The sequence below is a fragment of the Berghia stephanieae genome, chromosome 5, assembly GCF_034508935.2.
Source record: "Berghia stephanieae isolate SIO BIC M18660-M18661 chromosome 5, UCSD_Bste_1.3, whole genome shotgun sequence".
NCBI lineage: Eukaryota > Metazoa > Mollusca > Gastropoda > Nudibranchia > Aeolidiidae > Berghia > Berghia stephanieae.
Window position 1 is genome coordinate 60,259,363 of NC_088364.1, and position 21,978 is coordinate 60,281,340.

General features: G+C 35.7%; 1 protein-coding gene across 2 annotated transcripts; it reads right to left on the reverse strand.

Moving 5' to 3' along the window:
- Positions 1–177: 177 nt before the first annotated feature.
- On the reverse strand, positions 178–21,559 carry LOC144973353 (uncharacterized). Of its 2 annotated transcripts, XM_078915669.1 has the most exons (4): positions 21,004–21,559; positions 12,655–12,755; positions 10,743–11,821; positions 178–2,019 (listed from the first exon to the last, which is right to left on the reverse strand). In XM_078915669.1, the coding sequence occupies exons 3-4, from the start codon at positions 11,814–11,816 to the stop codon at positions 400–402; spliced, it is 2,694 nt and encodes an 897-aa protein (XP_078771795.1). In that variant the 5' UTR covers positions 11,817–11,821; positions 12,655–12,755; positions 21,004–21,559; the 3' UTR covers positions 178–399. The 2 variants fall into 2 exon arrangements, with proteins under 2 accessions (XP_078771795.1, XP_078771794.1); XM_078915668.1 differs by lacking the exon at positions 12,655–12,755.
- Positions 21,560–21,978: the final 419 nt, after the last annotated feature.

The window sequence follows — 21,978 nt, forward strand, 5'->3', positions numbered from 1 at the left end:
TAATATATGCTGTAAAGATCATTTTAGAGGTTTTTTGATTTATATATATATATATATATATATTATATATATATAATATATATATATATATATATATTTATATAATATGTATATTATAGGGTTTTACATTAATTCAATATTATCACTATTATATAATATTTTTATAATACAACAGGATTTACATATTTACACTAGGTGATTTATTTTATCTCCAATAAGCATTTCATTGTTGATGTAAATGTTACCATTGTGTCACTTGAACTCAAAAGAGGAATTTCAATCAATGTAATCCCTCAGTAATGTAATAAGGTAACTGTGATACAAGAGGGAGAAGACTTGAAGTATAATCACAGCTGTTGGATTATATCCTCATGTGTACTCGTTGATGTAATATCAGCATCAAGGTTGTGAGACAAACATTGTTTTGAAGCGTGAAATCAAATCTTTATAGAGATTCAAAACTCGACTGTTGGCTGTAAATGAAACAAAGATGAATATGCCTTGCAGACTGGCCAAAGGGCTCGATATCAGGGACATAATTGGAATATTGAACTGAATAGCAACAGCCGTAATGAGAAGAGAGAGTCCTGTGACTGCAGATAGTTTGACATAAGTCACCACCCCTTGTTTGTTTTTAATGTCTTTTGCGAGGTGTTTGACTTTTATAATATTTTCTAATGTAATGATGAAGAGAATACTATTTATTACCACTGTAATCAAAAGAGGAACAAGCAAACCAAAAATCAAAATCAACATTGATGTATCTGTGTCAAGAAAACATCTTTGTCCGTCGTACGCGATGGATTTGCCGTTTGTCAACACTGTTGTTATGATAATCATGCTGATTACAATTACCCATGGAACTCCGAAAGAGTAAAAGCAGTTCCAAAAAATGTTTTTCTTCTTTGAAAGCTTTATTTTCCCCGTAAATACCCTGTACATGTGAATGCAGCAAGTGCTCATCCAAGTAAAAGACGCCAACCAGCTGTAGTGTAAGACTAAAGCATGTATAACACAATGGGTCTCATTGAGGAGACTCCGTCCACCAAATACAGATGTAATCAATAGGGACACCTGTGCCGTCAGAAGGCATACACATAAACATAACGTGTTAAGTCCTGGTACGGTACGTAAAGATGGGAATATTAAATATGTCACAATGGACGCGATCAAAAATCCATTGGATACAAGAATGCATGCGGTGTCTAAATAGTAGTGGATAATTGTTATTAGTTTATCTATAGTATATTTTCTTTTGATGACCTCATCAAAAAGACGTTTATAAAAATTTGAACAAATTCGAATGTTGCTTCTGTCGTAGGTCATAAATCGTGGATCCCATGCAATATTTATTTCACTATCAAAAATAGTAAGAGATACGTATAATATTTTCTTTATTATCTTAAATGATTTGGACTCATCGTTGACGTTAAAGGTAACATGAGGGCAAGTTAGATGTGACAATAATTCTATACTAATATTCATTGCGTGATCATTGAAACCCACTCCGATTTTTTCCACCACCTCACTACACATTTCTGATTTTGATAAAACAATCTTGTCAAGATATATTTTGCACAGCTGTGTTCCAAGACAACTGACATTCAATGATGTATTGTATTCTTTCCCATTTTCATCAGTGAATGGAATAAGCCAGAGATTGTTTGTCAATAAATTTATGACTGTATTCTCAAATTCATCTCTTGACAATCTAAAAGTTGCCTGAATGTATCCGAACAATATTATCCATTGTTCCGTTTCAAAATATGCATGGTTGAAGGGACACCTATACTCACTGAATAGTAGAGCCGACTTCGTGGAAGGAATTGAATAGGAGATGTAAGAATATAGACTTTTTGCAAGCGTTGTGAGCAACTTTGGTGGAATTATTTCTACGGGTCTCAAAATAACGGTATATTTGTAGATCAATCCTCGAATCTGGTCAATGGCTGTTTTGCATGACAGCGATGTGGCGTTGTAAACTTTACCCCCTGGACATGATAGAGGCATGCAGCCAGTCTGTAGATTAAATAGTTTTTCAATAGAATAAAATTTTGAGGATACTTTCCACAGTCCTTATCAAGGTCAATAAAGCCATGCTGTGAAATTGATTTCATCGTTGTTAAAGAATTCATAAATATTTTTTAATCAATGACAATACTTATAAGGAATGACAAGAGGACACGAAATGCTGGCTGAAAATCAGGCGCTACTTGTATGTTTTTGTTTGTTTGTTTGCTTTTCTTGCAAGTTATGAGAATGATATAATACACAGTAAAATATACAAATAAAATTTTATTATCCACATTGACAAATATCCATGTGTTGAGTAAAGAGGAAATAAATATACGAGCAGTTCGATAAGATGAGGATTACATGTGCACGAAATAGAGTAAATCGCACGGTCTCTCTCTCTCTCTCTCTCTCTCTCTCTCTCTCTCTCTATCTATCTATCTATCTCTCTATCTCTCTTAATCCATCTATCTATCTATCTATCTTTTCCACTCTCTCTCTCTCAACACACAGATGTTCACACACACACGCACACAATATATATATATATATATATATATATATATATATATATATATATATATATATATATCTATATATATATATATATATATATATATATATATATATATAATGAGATATCAGCGGTTCTTTCAAGTCATTACAAGACGAAATTTAGAAACGAATACAATTTTAGTGGATCTCTCCGGCCATTGCTCAATCCTATAACACCAAGGGAAGTAAGAAAAGGATTTAACAGCTCAAGCAACAACAAAGCCCCAGGAGAAGACAATATATGCGCTGTCCTATTTAAATATGGACCACACATAGCAGACTTATTTAATATCACATTTGGAGAACACACGCCCCTCAACATAAACCCAGGGTCAATAATCTGTATACAGAAACCTGGAAAGACCAAAGGACCTGCAAAGAACAGAAGACCAACTACCCTGCTGATCACCATTCGAAAATCAAACTCCATAATAACTCTTAACAGGATACGACCATACATAGAAAGGTACTTATCACACAGCCAAAGTTGATTTCGTCAAGAATGCTGCACCTCGTGTGTTGTGTGGACGCATAAATGGCTGGCCGCGAAAACTCTATCCTAGAAAATGAATATCACCATCACCGGGATAGACATTTCAGTGGCCTTTGACACGCTAGATCACGATGCCCAGTTAAATATATTGAAAGCAATAATAAGTGATTATGAAATTAGAGTACTTCGTTTCCTGCTCAGTGAGACCTGGGTAAACACCAAAGTAAACGGAGCAACAACCGAAATACCGTTCTTAAGTAATATTGGAACACCCCAAGGAGATAGTCTCAGTCCGGTTTTGTTCGTTGAATACCTGGTGTCATGGTCTCAAGTGAGTAAAGAGCTACTTGACTATGCATAAAACAAAGATATGAAGATAAGGCCCCAGAATTTACCATTTACTTTAAAATGAAGAACAATTAACAATTTGTTTAAGATGAAATAAAAAGAAAGATGAAATTTAATTAAATGAGATGAATAAGGATTCTGGTATTTACAAATAGAAAGATTGAGATATTATGTAACTTATGATAATATAATATCAAGTTTGTAAGATTCCACATCCAGGCAGTTGAAAAGGGATGAATTATGTATTCCTCCGACGGCGGGCTCAGGTTTGTAAGGTTCCACTTCCAGGCAGTTGAGAAGGGATGAATTATCGATTCCTCTGACGGCGGGCTCAGGTTTGATCCCGTACTGTCAAAGGTAAAAGCTCCGGCGTCTTGATGGTGGAGATAAAGATATCCACAAAGTATCAAAAGATAAAAATCTTCAAATATATCGATGTATGAGGAATGGAGAGGCTGGCCGTCCGGCATAGATTGTAGAGAGAAGTGAGTGTAGAATGTTAGACCTATCAGCTTTTATAATAAGTGGCTACGTGACAGAATGTAGAACTAAAAGTATTCACTAGTTAGAAATTAATTCGAGGGAAGGTTATAAGAGGAAAGACGATCTAATATTAGAAGGTAAAGTTTTTCTAAGCCTACCGAAATATAACTGCAGTGAGATGAATTCAGTTCTTACTAAAATAAAAAATTAATAAGATAATTGTGAACAATCTTTACTGTGACACCAGGAACATGTTCTAAAGGAAGTGCGCACCGTTTTGCCTGTCCTTCAAGCTGTATTTGAATTCCATCTACCATCAGAAAAAGCATACGCAGACGATGTTGATTTCTTCACTGGAAAAACAAAAATAAACTTATAGGAGAGCCTTGTTAAATCAGTAGTTATTTACAACTGGCAACGTAACATGGGCACTGCCGAATGCGAAGAAGACTAGATCTTTACCATCGGAATCAGCTCATGAGAATTCTAAATAGGCTAGCACTATTCAGTATCTGATACTGAATAGTGGTTTTGCACTATTCAGTATCAGATACTGAATAGCGGTTTTCCACTATTCAGTATCTGATACTGAATAGTGGTTTTGTACTATTCAGTATCTGACACTGAATAGTGGTTTTGCACCTTAATACGGTGTTTTTTTCCCGAAACCTGACAAAGTTATGGGAAGAGGGCAGCTGTGGGAGTAAATCTGGGACTCAGAGAAGTGTACACCTGTGGGGAGTGAACCTGGGACTGGGTTTCGTCGGGCTTCGTAATAAAAAGCAATTACTTTTTTACGAAACACGACGACACCTGGCAATATCCGGCAAAGTTATGGGAGGTATGCAGCAGCGTGTGTGTGTGTGTAAGGGGGGGGGGGGGGGGCGAGAGGAGGGGATGAACCTGAGATTCAGGAAGTGTACACCAGTGGGGAGTGAACCTGGGACTCTGGGTTTTGTAAAACAGCAATAACAAAATGGGGGAGGGTGGGGGGGGGGGGGGGGGGTTACGTTTTTACGAAACCCGACAATATGCGGCAAAGTTGTGGAAAGTAGGCAAAGCGTGGGGACTGAACCTGAGACAGTGAAGTGTACACCAGTGGGGAGTGAACCTGAGACTATGGTTTTCGGCGGCCTTCAGCTAATTTCATATAAAAGCAATTACTTTTTTAACGAAACCCGACGAAACCTGGCAATATCCGACAAAGTTATGGGTAGTAGGCAACAGTGGGGAGTGAACCTGAGATCCATGGAAATGTACACCAGTGGGGAGTGAACCTGGGTCTGGGTTTCGGTGGGTTCTGTAAAAAAAAAAGCAATTACTTTTTGTTTACGAAATGCGCCAAATCCCAACAGAATGGGGCAAAGTTATGGAAAGTAGGCAAATAATGGGGAGTGAACCTGAGACTAAGGGAAGTGTACACCAGTGGGGAGTGAACCTGAGACTATGGTTTTCGGCTGGTTTCAGCGAGTTTCACATAAAAGCAATTACTTTTTTACGAAACCCGGCAATATCCGACAAAGTTGTGGGAAGTAGGCAACAGTGGGGAGTGAACCTGAGACTCAGGGAAGTGTACACCAGTTGGGAGTGAACCTGAGACTATGGTTTTTGGCGGGTTTCAGCTAGTTTCACATAAAAGCAATTACCTTTTTACGAAACCTGGCAATATCCGACAAAGTTATGGGAAGTAGGCAACAGTGGGGAGGGAACTTGAGATTCATGGTAGTGTACACCAGTGGGGAGTGAACCTGGGTCTGGGTTTCGGCGGGTTTTGTAAAAAAAAAAAGCATTTACTTTTTGTTTACGAAATGCCAACAAAATGGGGCAAAGTTATGGAAAGTAGGCAAATAATGGGGAGTGAACCTGAGACTAAGGGAAGTGTACACCAGTGGGGAGTGAACCTGAGACTATGGTTTTCGGCGGGTTTCAGTACGATTCACATAAAAGCAATTACTTTTTTACGAATCCCGGCAATATCCGACAAAGTTATGGGAAGTAGGCAACAGTGGGGAATGAACCTGAGATTCATGGAAGTGTACACCAGTGGGGAGCGAACCTGAGACTATGGTTTTCGGCAGGTTTCAGCGAGTTTCACATAAAAGCAATTACCTTTTTACGAAACCTGGCAATATCCGACAAAGTTATGGGAAGTAAGCAACATTGGGTGGTTAACTTGAGATTCATGGAAGTGTACACCAGTAAGGAGTGAACCTGAGACTCTGGTTTTCGGCGGGTTTCAGCGAGTTTCATATAAAAGCAATTACTTTTTTACGAAACCCGACGAAACTGGCAATATCCGATAAACTTATTGAAGTAGGCAACAGTGGGGGGTGATCCTGAGATTCAGGGAAGTGTACACTTGTGGGGAGTGAACCTGGGACTCTGGTTTTTGTAAAAAAGCAATACCAAGGGGGAGGGGGAATTACTGTTTTACGAAACTCGCCAAAACCCGACAAAGTTATGGGAAGCAGGCAGCAGTGGGGAGTGAATCTGGGATTCGGACACCAATGGGGATTGAACCTGGGACTGCGAGAGGCTGATACCAGTGGACAGTGAGCTCAGAATGTAATTTTATTTCGAAACCTACCGAAATTGTCAAAAGTTATGGGAAGTGGGCACCATTGGGCAATGAACCGGAACTCAGGGAAGTGCACACCGGTTGGGAGTGAACCTGGGACTGTGAGAAGAGGATATCAGTGGAAATGAACCTGGGATTATGGAAGATGGATGCCAGTTGGAAATGAAGCCGGACTATGGGAGTTGGGTACCAGACAAGAATGAAGCAATTCCTTTTTTACAAAACCCGCCAAAACCAGTCGAAAAACCATAGACTTAGGTTTACTCCCCAATAGTGTACAGTTCCCTGAGTCTCGGGTTTACTCCCCCACTGTTGCCTACTTTCTTTCCATAACTTTGTCGGATATTGTCGGGTTTCGTAAAAAAAAGTAATTGCTTTTTTTTTACGAAACCCAGTCCCAGGTTCACTCCCCACTGCTGCCTACTTCCCATAACTTTGTAGGGTTTCGGCGTGTTAGGTAAAAAAAGAAACACCCTAAAAATACCACGTGTATTCAGTAAATAGATGTCAATTGTAGTCTAATATTCAGTATCTATTTAAATTATTATTATTATTATTATTATTATTATTATTATTATTATTATTATTATTATTATTATTATTATTATTATTATTATTATATATTATTATTATTATTATTATTATTATTATTATCAATATTATTATTATTATTATTATTATTATTATTATTATTATTATTATTATTATTATTATTATTTATTATTATTATTATTATTATTATTATTATTATTATTATTATTATTATTATTATTATTATTATTATTATTATTACACGTAAATTTTAATATAATACGGCAATTAATTCACGGAAGTACATCGCTCAATTAAAAATGGCAGAAAGTCTGTTCACATATTTATAATGAATCGGGTTTGTCTTAGATGACAAAATAAAAAAACAAACAAACAAACAACAACAACAACAACAACAAGAAATGAGACAAACAGAAAAAAGCAAGATTTTAAAAAGTAATAAACAATAGAAGAGCACATCAATGAAAAACAACAACGAGATTATAAGACATAAAAGATATTCGTAATAAATCGATAACTGATTAAATTACTCCAACTACTTGATTAAAAAAAAAATAATCATAATCATAATAATGATGATGATGACGATTACAACAACAAAAAATAATAATAATAAAAGTATGTAAGTAGAAATAATAATAATATTAATAATAATAATAATAATAATAATAATAATAATAATAATAATAATAATAATAATAATAATAATAATAATAATAATAATAATAATAATAATAATAATAATAATAATAATAATAATAACAATAATAATAAAAATAAAAGAACAATAGTATAATGTCAACATTAAAGTATATTACAAGCAAATAAAATTATTAAAACAAAAGTTTTAATAGACAGAAGGAATTTTAAAAATATTGGGGAAAAAAAAAAGTTATCCCTGCTGGGATTTGAACTCTCGAACCTTAAGCTCAGAGTCAAACAGCTTATATCCACCAACCATGGTGGCACTGAATATTTAGTGACATTTAATCATGTCTATTTAGACATTTAAAAATGTATTTGACTGCCACTTTTACTTTGATATTTTGATCTATGTTAATTGCACAATAGCAGAAATTAACAAATTACGATCAAAATATTTTTGCAACTTTGAATCGGGCTGTCAGTTACTGCACGTGTTCAATCTGGAAGTCGGTCAGCAGTTTATTTACATTCAACCGAGATTGTCGCACTTTTCACTCTCTCTATAAAAAAGAGTTCCTTGCGGATACTGAATAGTGGCAAAACACTATTCAGTATCTGATACTGAATAACCACTTCCTTCTAAATATCCACTTCCCAACCAAATTATGTAACAAATCGCTATACATAAAATGCGAAGAAACACCGTTATGGATTCAAATTTTGGAAACTAGATGGAGACTATTAATTGGACCTATCTTAAGGAGAGACATACATTTTTCAGCTAGTAAGGCAATGGCGTTATTTTTACACCAAACAGACATTATAAACAGAAAGGGAGACCCATATTAAGCATATGCACTACGATATATAAAGACCTCAAGACACACAAGAACTGAGATGCGAAAAGGATGTAAAACACCTGGGACCCATCGCAGCAGACCGTCATCAGTGGAAACAACTCACTCAACAAATCAAAGAAGCTGCCAAAGCGCCTCAGTCCGAATTTTAGGAGGCTATCGGTAATAAGACAAGTAAATAAGTCAATATACATTTTACTTGCTCAATATTTAAAGCAACAACGCTATCAATCTTAACAATAATGCATAATGTTCTGATAGTTATAACAATGATTAATCTTCATACATTTTGATGATGTTAAAAAGATTTCAATTTTATATACGCTGGTTATATCGTAAGAAATGTGACATTATTTCTCATGTTCGAATTATAGAGTCAACTGACATTTAAACTAGATGAAAGTTATTTTGTTTAAATATTGTGTTGTCTCCCTTTTCATCAAAGCATAGAGCGTTATCTTCATTAAAACTAATGGAAAGTTTTTAAAGTTTGTGTTTATTTGTAGTAATAGTATTTATTTCATTTTAAAAATGTATTGGCTTCTATATTCAATCTTTCAGCAGTATCCGGTTATCGTTCAAATTTGGGACAACCGTATTATCTTCGTTGGTCCTGAGATTATTGTTGAATAATGAGACAAATGATTGTTGGCGCGTTATTAATTTATGAAACACCGTTTCTTTTTCCAAGATTGTTTGGTCCATCTGATTGAACCACTGCTTTTGAAATGTTCTGGTTATTGTTTATATTGAATATGGGTGCCGATGGCTATAAAGATATAAAATATATCATTCCACATTTCCTTGAAACTCAAATTAACAGAATAGTTGCTACAACTTCCTTTCAAAACCTTAATAAAGTTGATCACATTTTCAAAAAAGTAGATTTTTCATGGTATTTTCTTTCAAAAGTAGATTTTTGCAAGAGGATTTCTTACAAAGGTAGAAACTCCATGAAGTTTTCTTAAAACGGAATATTTCGCACGAGGTGTCATGTAAAAGTAAATTTTCCATGTTATTTTTGTACAAAGATAGGTTTTGTATATGATTTTCATACAAAGATAGGTATTGCATGAAGAATTTTTTACAGTGGAAATTTTGGATTAGGTTTTCATACAGATGGAATTAGACCGAGTCTTATCTTTAAATGTAGATTTTTCAGGAGGCTTTCTTTCAAAGGTAGATTTTGCATGAAGCTGTCCAATTAAACTTGACTTTAAGTGACTTTTTCTTACAAACGTCGATCTGCATGAGGATTTCTTTCGCCTTTTCCAAAGGAGATTTTGTTCTGATAAGACAGCTGGTTCATTTAAAGCTGCAGCAACTGTATTACTACTACTACTACTATTACTACTACTACTACTACTACTACTACTACTACTACTACTACTACTACTACTACTACTACTACTACTACGACTACTACTACTACTACTACTACTACTACTACTACTACTACTACTGCTGCTGCTGCTGCTACTACTACTACTACTACTACTCTACTACTACTACTACTACTACTACTACTACTACTACTACTTCTAATACTACAACTGATACTACTACTACTACTAAATACTACTACTACTACTACTACTACTACTACTACTACTTACTGCTACTACCACTACTACTACTACTACTACTACTACTACTACTACTACTACTACTACTACTACTACTAGTACTACTATTACTACTGCTACTACAACTATTACTACTACTACTACTACTATACTACTACTACTACTACTACTAATACTATACTACTACTACTACTACTACTACTACTACTCCTACTATCTAATACTACTACTACTAACTACTACTACTACTACTACTACTACTATACTACTACTACTACTACTACTACTACTACTACTACTACTACTACTACTACTACTACTACTACTACTACTACTACTACTACTACTACTACTACTACTACTACTACTACTACTACTACTACTACTACTACTACTACTACTACTACTACTACTACTACTACTACTACTACTACTACTACTACTACTATTAAGAGTTTTGTTAGTAAATAATTCATGCTGAAAGTTTGAAACAATTTTTTTATTATTTCATAGAACAATATTTTTGAGACAGCCATTATTACCCCTGTTCAATGGTTTTAACTGGATTTTTTTCAACTTAATGTCATAATATATTTTTCTAAATTTAGTTTTCACGGTAAAATGAAACTTACCACATACTCCCCACTCTGGTACTTTTTACAAATATCATCAGAATCATCTTTGCCAGCCGTGCCAAAAAGAATGAGAGAATTCGATGGTACAGCAGGACTGATTGTGGGACAATGTTCATTTTGTATGTATAATCTTCTGCCACCACAAAGATGACAAAATATGTTGTTAGCACCTTTAAAAAATAAAGCTGGAACAGGTGGCAGATTGTAACATAGATCTCGAAGAATTCCTTTAGACGCTTTTGGACAGAAACCAAAGGGGTAACGAATGGAAGAATCTTGGCATTTGATTATATCGGTCTCTTCATCAATACCCAAAATGCATTCAAGGCTGTTGTAAGCAAAATCATAAAATTCCAGGATGTTTGTGACATTGACCAATTTGTTATAATACTCGCACTTAGCGACAAATGGTATCGGCTGGAGGGACGTGATTTCAGCGAGGTAGTCATAAGTGTTACCATGGTTTTGTACAGAACGCTGAAGCTTCCCTGCATATTGGATTACCCGATTACAGATAGCACAATACTTGTTCTTAAATGCAATGCCTGTTCTTTCATCTTTTAAATGAGTGAAACTGTTCAAATTACGAGGGATTCCTTCACAGCCGGATCGAATTGTTTTAATTTTCCAATCATCTGGGCACGTGGTAACGACTAAAAATTTAAACACGGAGTCTTTCTTAACTACTGAGGGCAAAAAGCCACATTCTGCTCTGTTGAAAAGATCGTGAACCTTCATCTGAATAAATATATCTGATTTGTTCTCGGTTGCTTTCTTCTGGTTGTAGTAGAACGAAGGACAGCACGTTCCTCTGAAGATACAGTCACCACCGCATTCACATTGGAGGCACTTAGGTTCTGTGCAATAGTTTCCCGACTTTGTGTAGACAAGCGTATCGTTGATGCATTCCATTCCACAAAAATCACTGTAGACATCGATCCAGTTGGAGAATGATAACGCATCTAGGTCTATGTGGTAAGGATCCATAGCCAAAACATTGATTGGTTGAATATTGGATAACAGGATTAAAAGGCCGATAAATGTGGTGATGGTGGCGGCGGTGTTCCCCATATTCTCTGTAATTGATTTAATTAAAGGGAAATATACTAAATTTAAACAAAACGCAATGGTGTGCGAATAGTTATGTAAAATATACAACGTTATTTAATGCACTCTTATATCATGCAAGCACAATATCAGTTTACAGCTATTCATATCATCTAAATGATGAAAGAGCAACTAGCGAAACTACTTAGTGTATCACATATAAGACCAAGAAGGAAATTGATGGGAGGGAGACACAATAGACAATTTTCTACCGCCTGGACCGACCCTAGAAGTTGTTGAGAATTGTTGAAATTATACAAACAAGTCCGCATTGAGTGTATATATTTTCCTCAACACAAACTGCTGATGACAAACGAATAGCGACCAATGAACCAGCACGTATTAAATAGAGCAAGATTGTTCAAAATACGATGACAAATTGCTCATCGAAATTGAACAATGTTGCCATCATACTACCGATATTATAACACATTCTGTCCAATTTAAAGACCAACAAGATAATATGCATACTATGTATATAAATATTTTAAAAGGTGAGTTAGTATGGATTTATCAGATATTATGATTGATTATATATGAGTGAGAACAAATAGGGATATATATAATATATATATATATATATATATATATATATATATATATATATGAGCTAGGGCGAGGTGACTTACTCAAGGTCACACAGAGCAGCTGCGGGTGGTCGAATTTGGTACCTTTCGGGTACGAAGCAAACACCTTACCGCTGAACCACCCTGCCCCTTAAATGTATATGTTGAAGGGAGTTAGCTGAAATCAGGTATAGTGCTCGACAGTTTCTTGGAGCGAATTATTTATTTGTAATCACCTCGTTCTGTTACATTCTCCGATAAAGTTGTTTCATCCTTTTGGAATCTTCAGGGCGGTTCTTTAAAAATTTTAGTGTCCGGGAGGAATGTTAAATACTCTCTAATTTGAACATAAGACATATATAAAGGGACACATTACTCTAACAAAAGAGTTATGTAATTTTAAAACTAACTAGTAAATTCTGAGCACATTGTGGATCTAGGCGCTATATAAATTCATTCATTCATTATTATTATTATTATTATTATTATTATTATTATTATTATTATTATTATTATTATTATTATTATTATTAAAAAGCCCGCAATTTTGTAGAGAAAGAACCATTTACATTCGATACTGTACTCAACATCATTTAATGAGGGCAGATTGTTAAACATGGTTGTCTGTGTAATTTGGTATATCTTCGGTTGATTTTTCTGTGTGGCCCAACATGAAGTGTAAGCCACTATAGCCTCTCACCCGTGACACAGCAACATACAGTTGTCCGTGTGTGAGGTGAGAAAATCCCCACCTTGCTTAATGTCTGCCCCTGAGACTTGTTAATTGTCATTGCATATGACAATTTTACCGGAAACTGTCTTCTATTTAGAATAAATGGTAAGCCTGAATCCGTTGTTGTCGTCAGATTGATTCTAGGGATAAACACTATATCACCAGCTCTACTACCGGTAATTATCTTGGCTTCTAATACTTTTGAACCTAATTTAATTATTAACAAACGGGTGCCATTTAGGAGGCCTGATTTAGGATTTATATTTCTAAGCACCATGACTGACGTGTTGGCTTTCAAATGTAATGTGGAAGAAGTCCGGGAGGTGTAAGTTCGTTCAAGAATTCAATCGGGTATAAGTTGATGTCAGAGTCACTTTGAATGGAATCAGCACTGCGGTAAATTTGTTCAGTTGATGAGGTCAACCTGGACAGAACGGCTGCATTTATTTTGTCAACATTTTCATGGGTTGCAGTCAAAATTGCTCTCTTAGATAGATAACGTTCATCCGCAAAGTTCAGATTCAAATCATTGTATACAGCATTTATCAAGCATTCTGGGTCATTTTTAGGAAGGCATAGCGCTGTAGGTAATTTAACAGAATACTTTCCTATTTCGCTGAAAACCGGCTCTGTACCATTTCCGATGCGGAGAAGCCAATTTGCAAAACAGTTATTGTCATCAGTAACCCTCATGTTCTTGTTCAGGTGAAAAATGGTGACAAAATTCCAAATAATTGACTTGTTAAGCATGACACTTAATATATCGGCTTCATTTGATTTGTTAACAACAGGTAGAATTTGCCGAAAATCCCCTCCAAGTACAACCACTTTGCCCCCAAAAGGTTTTGAACTGCCTGTTATGTCACAAAATGTCCTTCTCACACATTCAAACACACGCCTGTCCATCATAGGTGCTTCATCCCAAATTATGAGAGAACTACTATTCAGTAACTTAGATGAGTCTGATTGGCGACTGATGCTACAGGTGCTGTTATCCGTTATTGGAATTGGAATTTTGAACGTTGAATGTGCTGTTCTACCACCGTGCAATAATTCTGCAGCAATCCCAGATGATGCAACAGGTGCAGCTGAAAGTCCTCGACCTCTGATTTCTGCAAACAGCGTGTTATATACATAGGTTGTGCCAGTTCCACCAGGGCCATCGATGAAGAAGACATTATTCACCCGGTCTTGTTCAGGTACGTCAATTGCTTCCAAAATGGCAGTAAATGCTAACTGTTGGTCATGATTCATCTTCATTTTTCGACTGTGAGCAATTTGTCGTTGCTCATTTGGATCCCATACTTGACAGGCAGTTGCGTATGATTCTGTAGGCTCAGGCAGTTGATAATCTATTAATGATCTATTGTGAATCATAAGAAGCCTGTTAACGTCTTCAAGTGTCTTACTAACGCAAGCTTCAGCAGTCATACTTTCAACATGAGAATAATCTTCAGCTAGCTGGTCTTGAAAAGTATTCCATAAGGAAAAGGATCTGTGGGGTTGCAAAAGATCAAAATCGTGACAAAAAGCTGTCAGAGTTGACTTGCTGAGGCAACAAATGCTGATTCTGCCATGCAGTTTATCCACTCATCATCGTCTTCCAATAAACCCATAGCAGACGCGGCCTGTCGAAAAGTATGGTGTAATGTTCCAACTTCTGATCTCTTTAGGTCTTCAAATTATTTTGCTCCCCTTACATGCTGCAGCAATAATCTAAGAAAGAAGCGCTCCCCTTCTGCTGGGTGGGCGCTGTACATTCTACCGATTGCCAGGCGGTTTCTCTGTCTCTTTTTCCAAATGCACGTTCTACTATCCAACGTGTAATGTTCCGGCATATCAGTATACAGTAGAGTATTAGCCTCAGGGTTTATTGCATTCTCCTTAAACCATGCTGTTAGGTGGTGTCTTTCAGTCTCCTTACAGCTTTTTCCGCATGCCCTTCTCTGTAAGTTACAGACTGCTGGTTTTCCAAGTGCAAAGTTAAACGTTGGACTGCCGGGTATCGGTCTTGCATGTCAAATTGGAATAATCTCCAGCAAGATTCACTTGCTGAAACATAATGTGCATCAACAAATCTCCTAATTTCATCATCTTATTCCCCTTGGAATTCTACCATGACTCTATCATGTCCTTTGTACACATACTTATACATGAATTTCACCGCTTTTATGCTGTTGCACACCTCAAGATTGATATGTGCCATTTTCTGCTGAGGAGATACGGGTTATATGGGACAACCCATCTATTGTCAAGGGCAATTCCTCTTTTGAAGATTGATTTTCCATCATTACGTCTCTGATACAGGGGATAAGTGGAGTCATTTGTATGTGTCGTCTCACTGAATGATTTTGGAAATCTCTTGGAACACTTGCCATCTTTCATGCATGGACTGTTGGGATTGGCCAGGCCACAGGGACCATGCATCATGTGTTTTGAAACTAAAGTCTGTAATGTTTTGTTTTGTGGAATTTTTGCACACACCAACCTATCAATATCTTGAGTAGTTATGGGTTTGGCACTGCGATCAAGGATAATCAGGATGTGAGAATGTGGCAAGCCTCTCTTTTGAAATTCAATAACCTTCACATATGCTAAGACTTTGACAAAAAGTTCTTTTTTAATTATCTCTTCCATCAATGCCCCTAATTTCATTTTAAAGACCCTTGCGACTAAATCTGGTCGGTCTGCAGCTGTTTGTTGTGAATGCAGTTCATTTGTTATCTCTGGCCAACATGGATTTCAGGTCACAGTAAGGAATAAGTCTGGTTTACCATATCTGCGAACAATTGACATTGCATCTTGGTATAATTGGAGCATGTTTCTTGGACCCCCTGTGAATGAAGATGGTAAAACAATTTTGGTCCCTACTGTAGCTCCTTGTGACTCACCTCGATACACTGCACCCATTAGTCCTTGATACAATTCTGCTCGTAATGACTGTTGATTAAATCGAATGTATTGCAGGCGTTGCTCTTCAACTTTAGATCAACACACTATTGTTGCAGGAGACGACCTCCGTGCAAGATTACATTAAAACTATCTCTCTCCATAAGTCGATTAGCATAAAATAATGATGGACTGGCCTGACCGGTTCGCTTTCTGTTGAATTTAATGTTGGGCACCCAACCTTCTTCTCCTTTTGGAAAGAGCACATAATGCAACGGATCAAAGTGAGGATGTGTTTCACTGATACGCATAATTGACTGTTGGTTTGGATGGTCATCTGATTTGAGGTATAATACAATATCCCTCCGGTTACTACAGTTGATAGGTTATTTGGGAGTAAAACAGCAAATTCTGAAGCAGTCGGTAAATTATATCTACGTGGATCTTTTGATGAATCTGCTCGCATCACCATTCTAATATCCTTCCCTTGATCTCCAGCATCTTCAATAGCTGCAGCGGCATGCTTATATAATTCAACAAAGGACTAACAGTAGCCATGATGGTAGATATAGTTGTCAAAATATCAGTATTAAGACTTCTATTCCAAAAAAGTCTATTTTGAATTTCGTGGTCAGTGTCATAAATGTAAAGTTGGGCAAATTGTGGTCTATCATTATCACTGTCGGATTGAATATGACCTATTCTATGGTAGACGGTACCACTAACTCGGAAACAGTATATCCCAGGAGGCAAGAAATCTTCGTGTACACCCAAGGAGGCGAATGCAAACATAGAATTGTAAGCACGGATGTGTTCTCGAAAATGCTTAGAATTTGTGTCGTTACCCGTGTAAAGACTCTTTATATTATCCGGAAGGGGTTGTAAAGGTGCCAGTGATACTTCCCTGTTGGCACAGCATACAAAAACGACAAACTTTGTTAATGCGTCCTGTGTTGTGTGGTGAGATAAGAGGTATTGTAGTTGTATCCTGTTCTTGATCTGCAGCTGATGTAATTTCCACTGTTTGAGCTACATTTTGTTGAGGAGCAGTTTCTGTATTATTAGTATTAGTAGTAGAAGTAGCGGAAGTAGTATTCGTAGTAGTATTAGTAGATCTAGTTCTGGTTCGAGTTTGAAGTGGAGATAAGACATGAGTTTCTTCCTCTTGACCTGGAATGTGAACTACTTCTACGTCAATACTGTGTGGTTCTTCAGCTTGGCGTACACATCGGCCTGAATAATTTTCTTGATTAGCTTGATTACGATTAGATGCATATTTTAATCGACGTGCTTGTCGTTGCTGCCATGCTTTATTCGGCATGATTTTGGTTTATCAGTCAGTAGATATCTATATCAATGCGTCCCAAGTCTTTACCACGCTTTACTTGGGAGGCCTTCCGAAAGCCCCTACAAAGGGAAACAACTTTAATAATATATTCCCTCAACTAAACCAAAGAAAAAATTCAACCTAGTACCTTTAATTAACCCCAATAGGAAAATCAAACAACCTAGCACTTTAAGAAGACTTATGACTAACCCTTATATGAAAAAAAAATCCTCCGATCTCGAGCTAACCCTAATAGAAAAAAATGATGACAAATTGAATAAAAAACGCCTGACAAAATATCAACGGTGAAAATACAAATTTAAAGAATACTGGGGATGTAGGAGCTTTCGTAATGTCTCCTCTTTACTTAACTTATGGAAAAACAAACACCCTAGCACCTTTAATAACATTTATGACTAACCTCTCGAGCTAACCCTAATAGAAAAAAACAACTCTTGGACTGCTTTGCACTACCTTTCAATACTTAACAAATCACAAGGCGGCCGAACATCAAAACAAAGGTCAAATTAGGAAATTTTAAACTTTCACAAATCTATCAAGGTTTGTTCTAGAGTTTTTAAAATACTTCTATATAATGACAAACTGAATAAATAAATGCCTGACAAAATATCAACGGTGAAAATACAAATTTAAAGAATACTGGGGATGTAGGAGCTTTCGGACTGTCTCCCCTTTACTTAACTTGTGGAAAAACAAACACTCTAGCACGTTTAATAACACATATGACTAACCTCTCGAGCTAACCCTAATAGAAAAAAACAACTCTCGGACTGCTTTGCACTACGTTTCAATACTTAACAAATCACAATGGCGGCCGAAAATCAAAACAATGGTCAAATTAGGAAATTTTAAACTTTCACAAATCTATCAAGGTTTGTTCTAGAGTTTTTAAAATACTTCTTTATAATGACAAACTGAATAAATAAATGCCTGACAAAATATCAACGGTGAAAATACAAATTTAAAGAATAGAAAGGGGATGTAGGAGCTTTCGGAATGTCTCCCCTTTACTTAACTTATGGAAAAACAAACACCCTAGCACCTTTAATAACACTTATGACTAACCTCTCGAGCTAACCCTAATAGTAAAAAAAAGAATCAAAATGGCGACTGAAATACATTCATGTGATTAAGTGAATAATATCACTATGAATGCCACGATTTGCTGAAAAATGCCAACACACACATGTATACACCACACACAACACACACAAACATTAACACACACGCGCACACACACACAAACATACACGCAATTAGAACATACTACTACATAACAAAACTGATCAACGCTAAATCAACAACACAACGGAAGTAATAATAATACTTGATATCATAAATAGATGACGCAAAATGACAACTTTTTACAGTGTCAAAATTAGTTGATTTTGAGAGCCAAGTGTCGTCGGTACATATTTTATGATATTATCTGTTTGACTCAACGAACTTTCAAACTGACTTTAAATTATAAAAGGAAATCAAGTTATCTGTATATCTATCTGTAAAAAATAAATTTCTAATTTTCAAATCTTTCAGTAGAGTTGTGCGCCGTATCAATTTTTTTATTGACTCAAATAAGCACAATGTTCTCCACAATGCTATAATTTTTAATGAAAGGATTATACTATTGTATTGAGCAAATTGACATAAATCTGGACGAATGTTTTGAGCCATCAGCGGCCAGATTATGGCTAATCCGAAGTCCAAGGGTTAAAGCTCACGATTACGCCCCATCAGATATTCTTAAATAACCATTTGAATCAACGATTTACCTTCCATTTGAGAAAATGTGTATGTTACTTATTTATCAATCTGTGTTTATAATTTTTTTTAGATTTGCCAGTAATTCTGTGCTCGATTATAAAAATGTACTAAGTAATTATTGATGGATCCCCTGTGGTTCAGAAAATGCTCTATAAATTAAATTTAAAATTCAGAGAATATTAAATGAGTAAAAAACAACTCACATTTCGTCCAAGACGGCCCTTTCTACGCACAATGCGTTTCGTCAATTAGAGATCGTTTTGGATTCAAGATCTCCAATTGGCAAAACACTTTAATCATTTATGTATACTCGAGAAACGTAAAATTCTTTAATGAAAGACTTGTTTTAAACCCAATACGTGCTTAAATCATAAAGTTGCAGGTCTCATTATTGAACTCAATTATGGACATTGCTTCAATCTACATTTGGTATTCCCATATTTGAGAGTATTTCCTTTATTCAATGACCCCATAATGATCTGTGTTATGATATATGAAAATAAGTGCACTTTAGCTTGTGAGAATTTCTTTTACATCACAAAAATTGGATTGATAGACATATTATATACAACAGATACTATACCAAAGAACAGTTGTCAATTAGAATGATGTAAAATAATTTTTTAAATTAGCACCTACGAGAACCACATTTATCATCTTGAATGAAAAGTAAAAATTGAACACAAAATTTCCTATTTCCATTCCGGATTTAATTTTCAGCACTAACGTGGACACCCGAAAAATTGAAAAAAAAGCGGAAGACCAAGAAAAACACGAATGAGGACAGTTGAGAAGGAAAGTGATATAATGAGATTTCCATCTTGGAAGGAGATATGCATTGATGCAATCGACAAGACAACCTGGAGAAGATGTTATTTTCAGGGCCCTATTCTCTAAGAGAAGAAAAGGGGAACAAGTCAAAGATGTAAAGTCAAATGTTAACATCTAGCCTAGAAAGCTTGGAGAAGATTTCATATTATGTTTACGAAACTATTATTTACGAAGAGAAATAGAAACAAGTCAAATAAATCAAGTCAAATGTCAACATCTATCCAACATATAATAACATTTTAAGGCGGTGGGTTGATATTTGATAATTTGAATTTTGAAATTTATTCCTGCATTAGGTTCAACACGATATATTATGCAGCATTATAATGAGGCGACGCCCCATGAATTTCTATTTTTCTTTTTGATGAATTGCATGTTCTTTGTTCTTTCTGTGTTCTTGCTATGTCTCAACGTTAATACCTATAAGTGCCCCTACATTTCAAAACTGGGTAATTGATAATCACTGTATAGCCCATATTTGGAAACTTGGCGTTAATTTCTATTCGTTATAGTGGAGAATAATTTCAATTTCCTTCATTGCAGAAAAGTTTAAGCTCTTGTTTCTTAACATTTTGTTTCTACATGAGTAGACTAAAAAATCTTGACGCCGCTCTTGAATTTTGAATACTATAATGAAACAGAATTGACAAAGATATCAAAACAAGATTTATTTATGTCCCCTCCGTTTATCATTTCGAATTTCTGCATAGTCACTGTTCCCATACACACCAACGAACCGCCAACGATGAAACAATTATTGCATCTCGTCGAGGAGAAATCGACGCGGCAAACTTCGACACCATCGAGTCACCTCCGTCTACATCTAGCCATCACTGCCAAAATTTGCCTCGTCGAGGTTTATCTTACAACTTAGGAAAAGAAAAAGATCACTTGAAGCTAAATCTGAACTCTAGATAAAGGTGTGTGTGTGGGGGGGGGGTCTACGACTTCAAGGAAAGTTCCTCTTTCAATGTGATTTTACGTTTGTGTGAACAATCTAGGAATCCAACGAGCAAATACCTTTCTGAAACAGGATTTCTCAAACGATTTCTCCCACTCTTTCCTATGACATCTCTTGCCTTTTCAATATGTGAGATCGCAATATCTGACGCTTGGCAACACACGAGGCACCATAAACACGTTTCAGCCGTTCATGAATGTGCAAAGCTTTGCAGTAAAGGAGTCAGTCACAGCATGTTGTTTATTGCATACTTGTGTCTGTTATCCGTGACCGACATGTTGGAAGACGGGTTCTTTCAAGTAACATAAGTTAAAATCAAGAGGTAATAATATGTTGTTGTATAGCGATTTATGCGGTTGAGTTCCTTACAATCGAAGCTATTCAATAGGAATCAAGACTTTTCAGTCAAGACAATTCATCCCAACACAATAGAAAATAACTGGAAAATATATACATCTAAAAAGAAATTAGAGAAGTATACAAACAAGTAATAAAAAAGTAAATGAAGATAAATACGGCAAATTGTGGATGCTTCTCATGTTGTGTTAACAACAAAAAAAAAAAAAAAGCAGAAGGGCATTTTAATAAAAACGCTCCGTACAAAATTATCACAATTGAGATTTAATTGAGTCAAACCAGTTTATAGTCCTTTGAAATCGATAAATTGTCTCGTGCTCTATAATTTCCTTAAGAAAATAATAATGATGATTGCAGATTGTCATTTCGTAACTGGAAACAATAATTACTTTGAAGTTGGTGCAATAGTATTGATTTAGATACATGTTTTTACAGAAGTGATTCAATTTATAGCTATATAATTATAGGGATAAGAGTGGATCCAGTGGATTTCACATTTTGTTTGGCGTAATTGATCTGATATTTTAAAATGACAGTCGTAATTATAGTTGTTTTCTAATAGTGGTTATACACAACCTGTCTACCTTTCCACTTACTTTATCCCATTTTCTCTCCTTCTCTCTCTCTCTCTATCTCTCTCTCTCTCTCTCTCTTTATTTTTTTAATTGAACATTTCA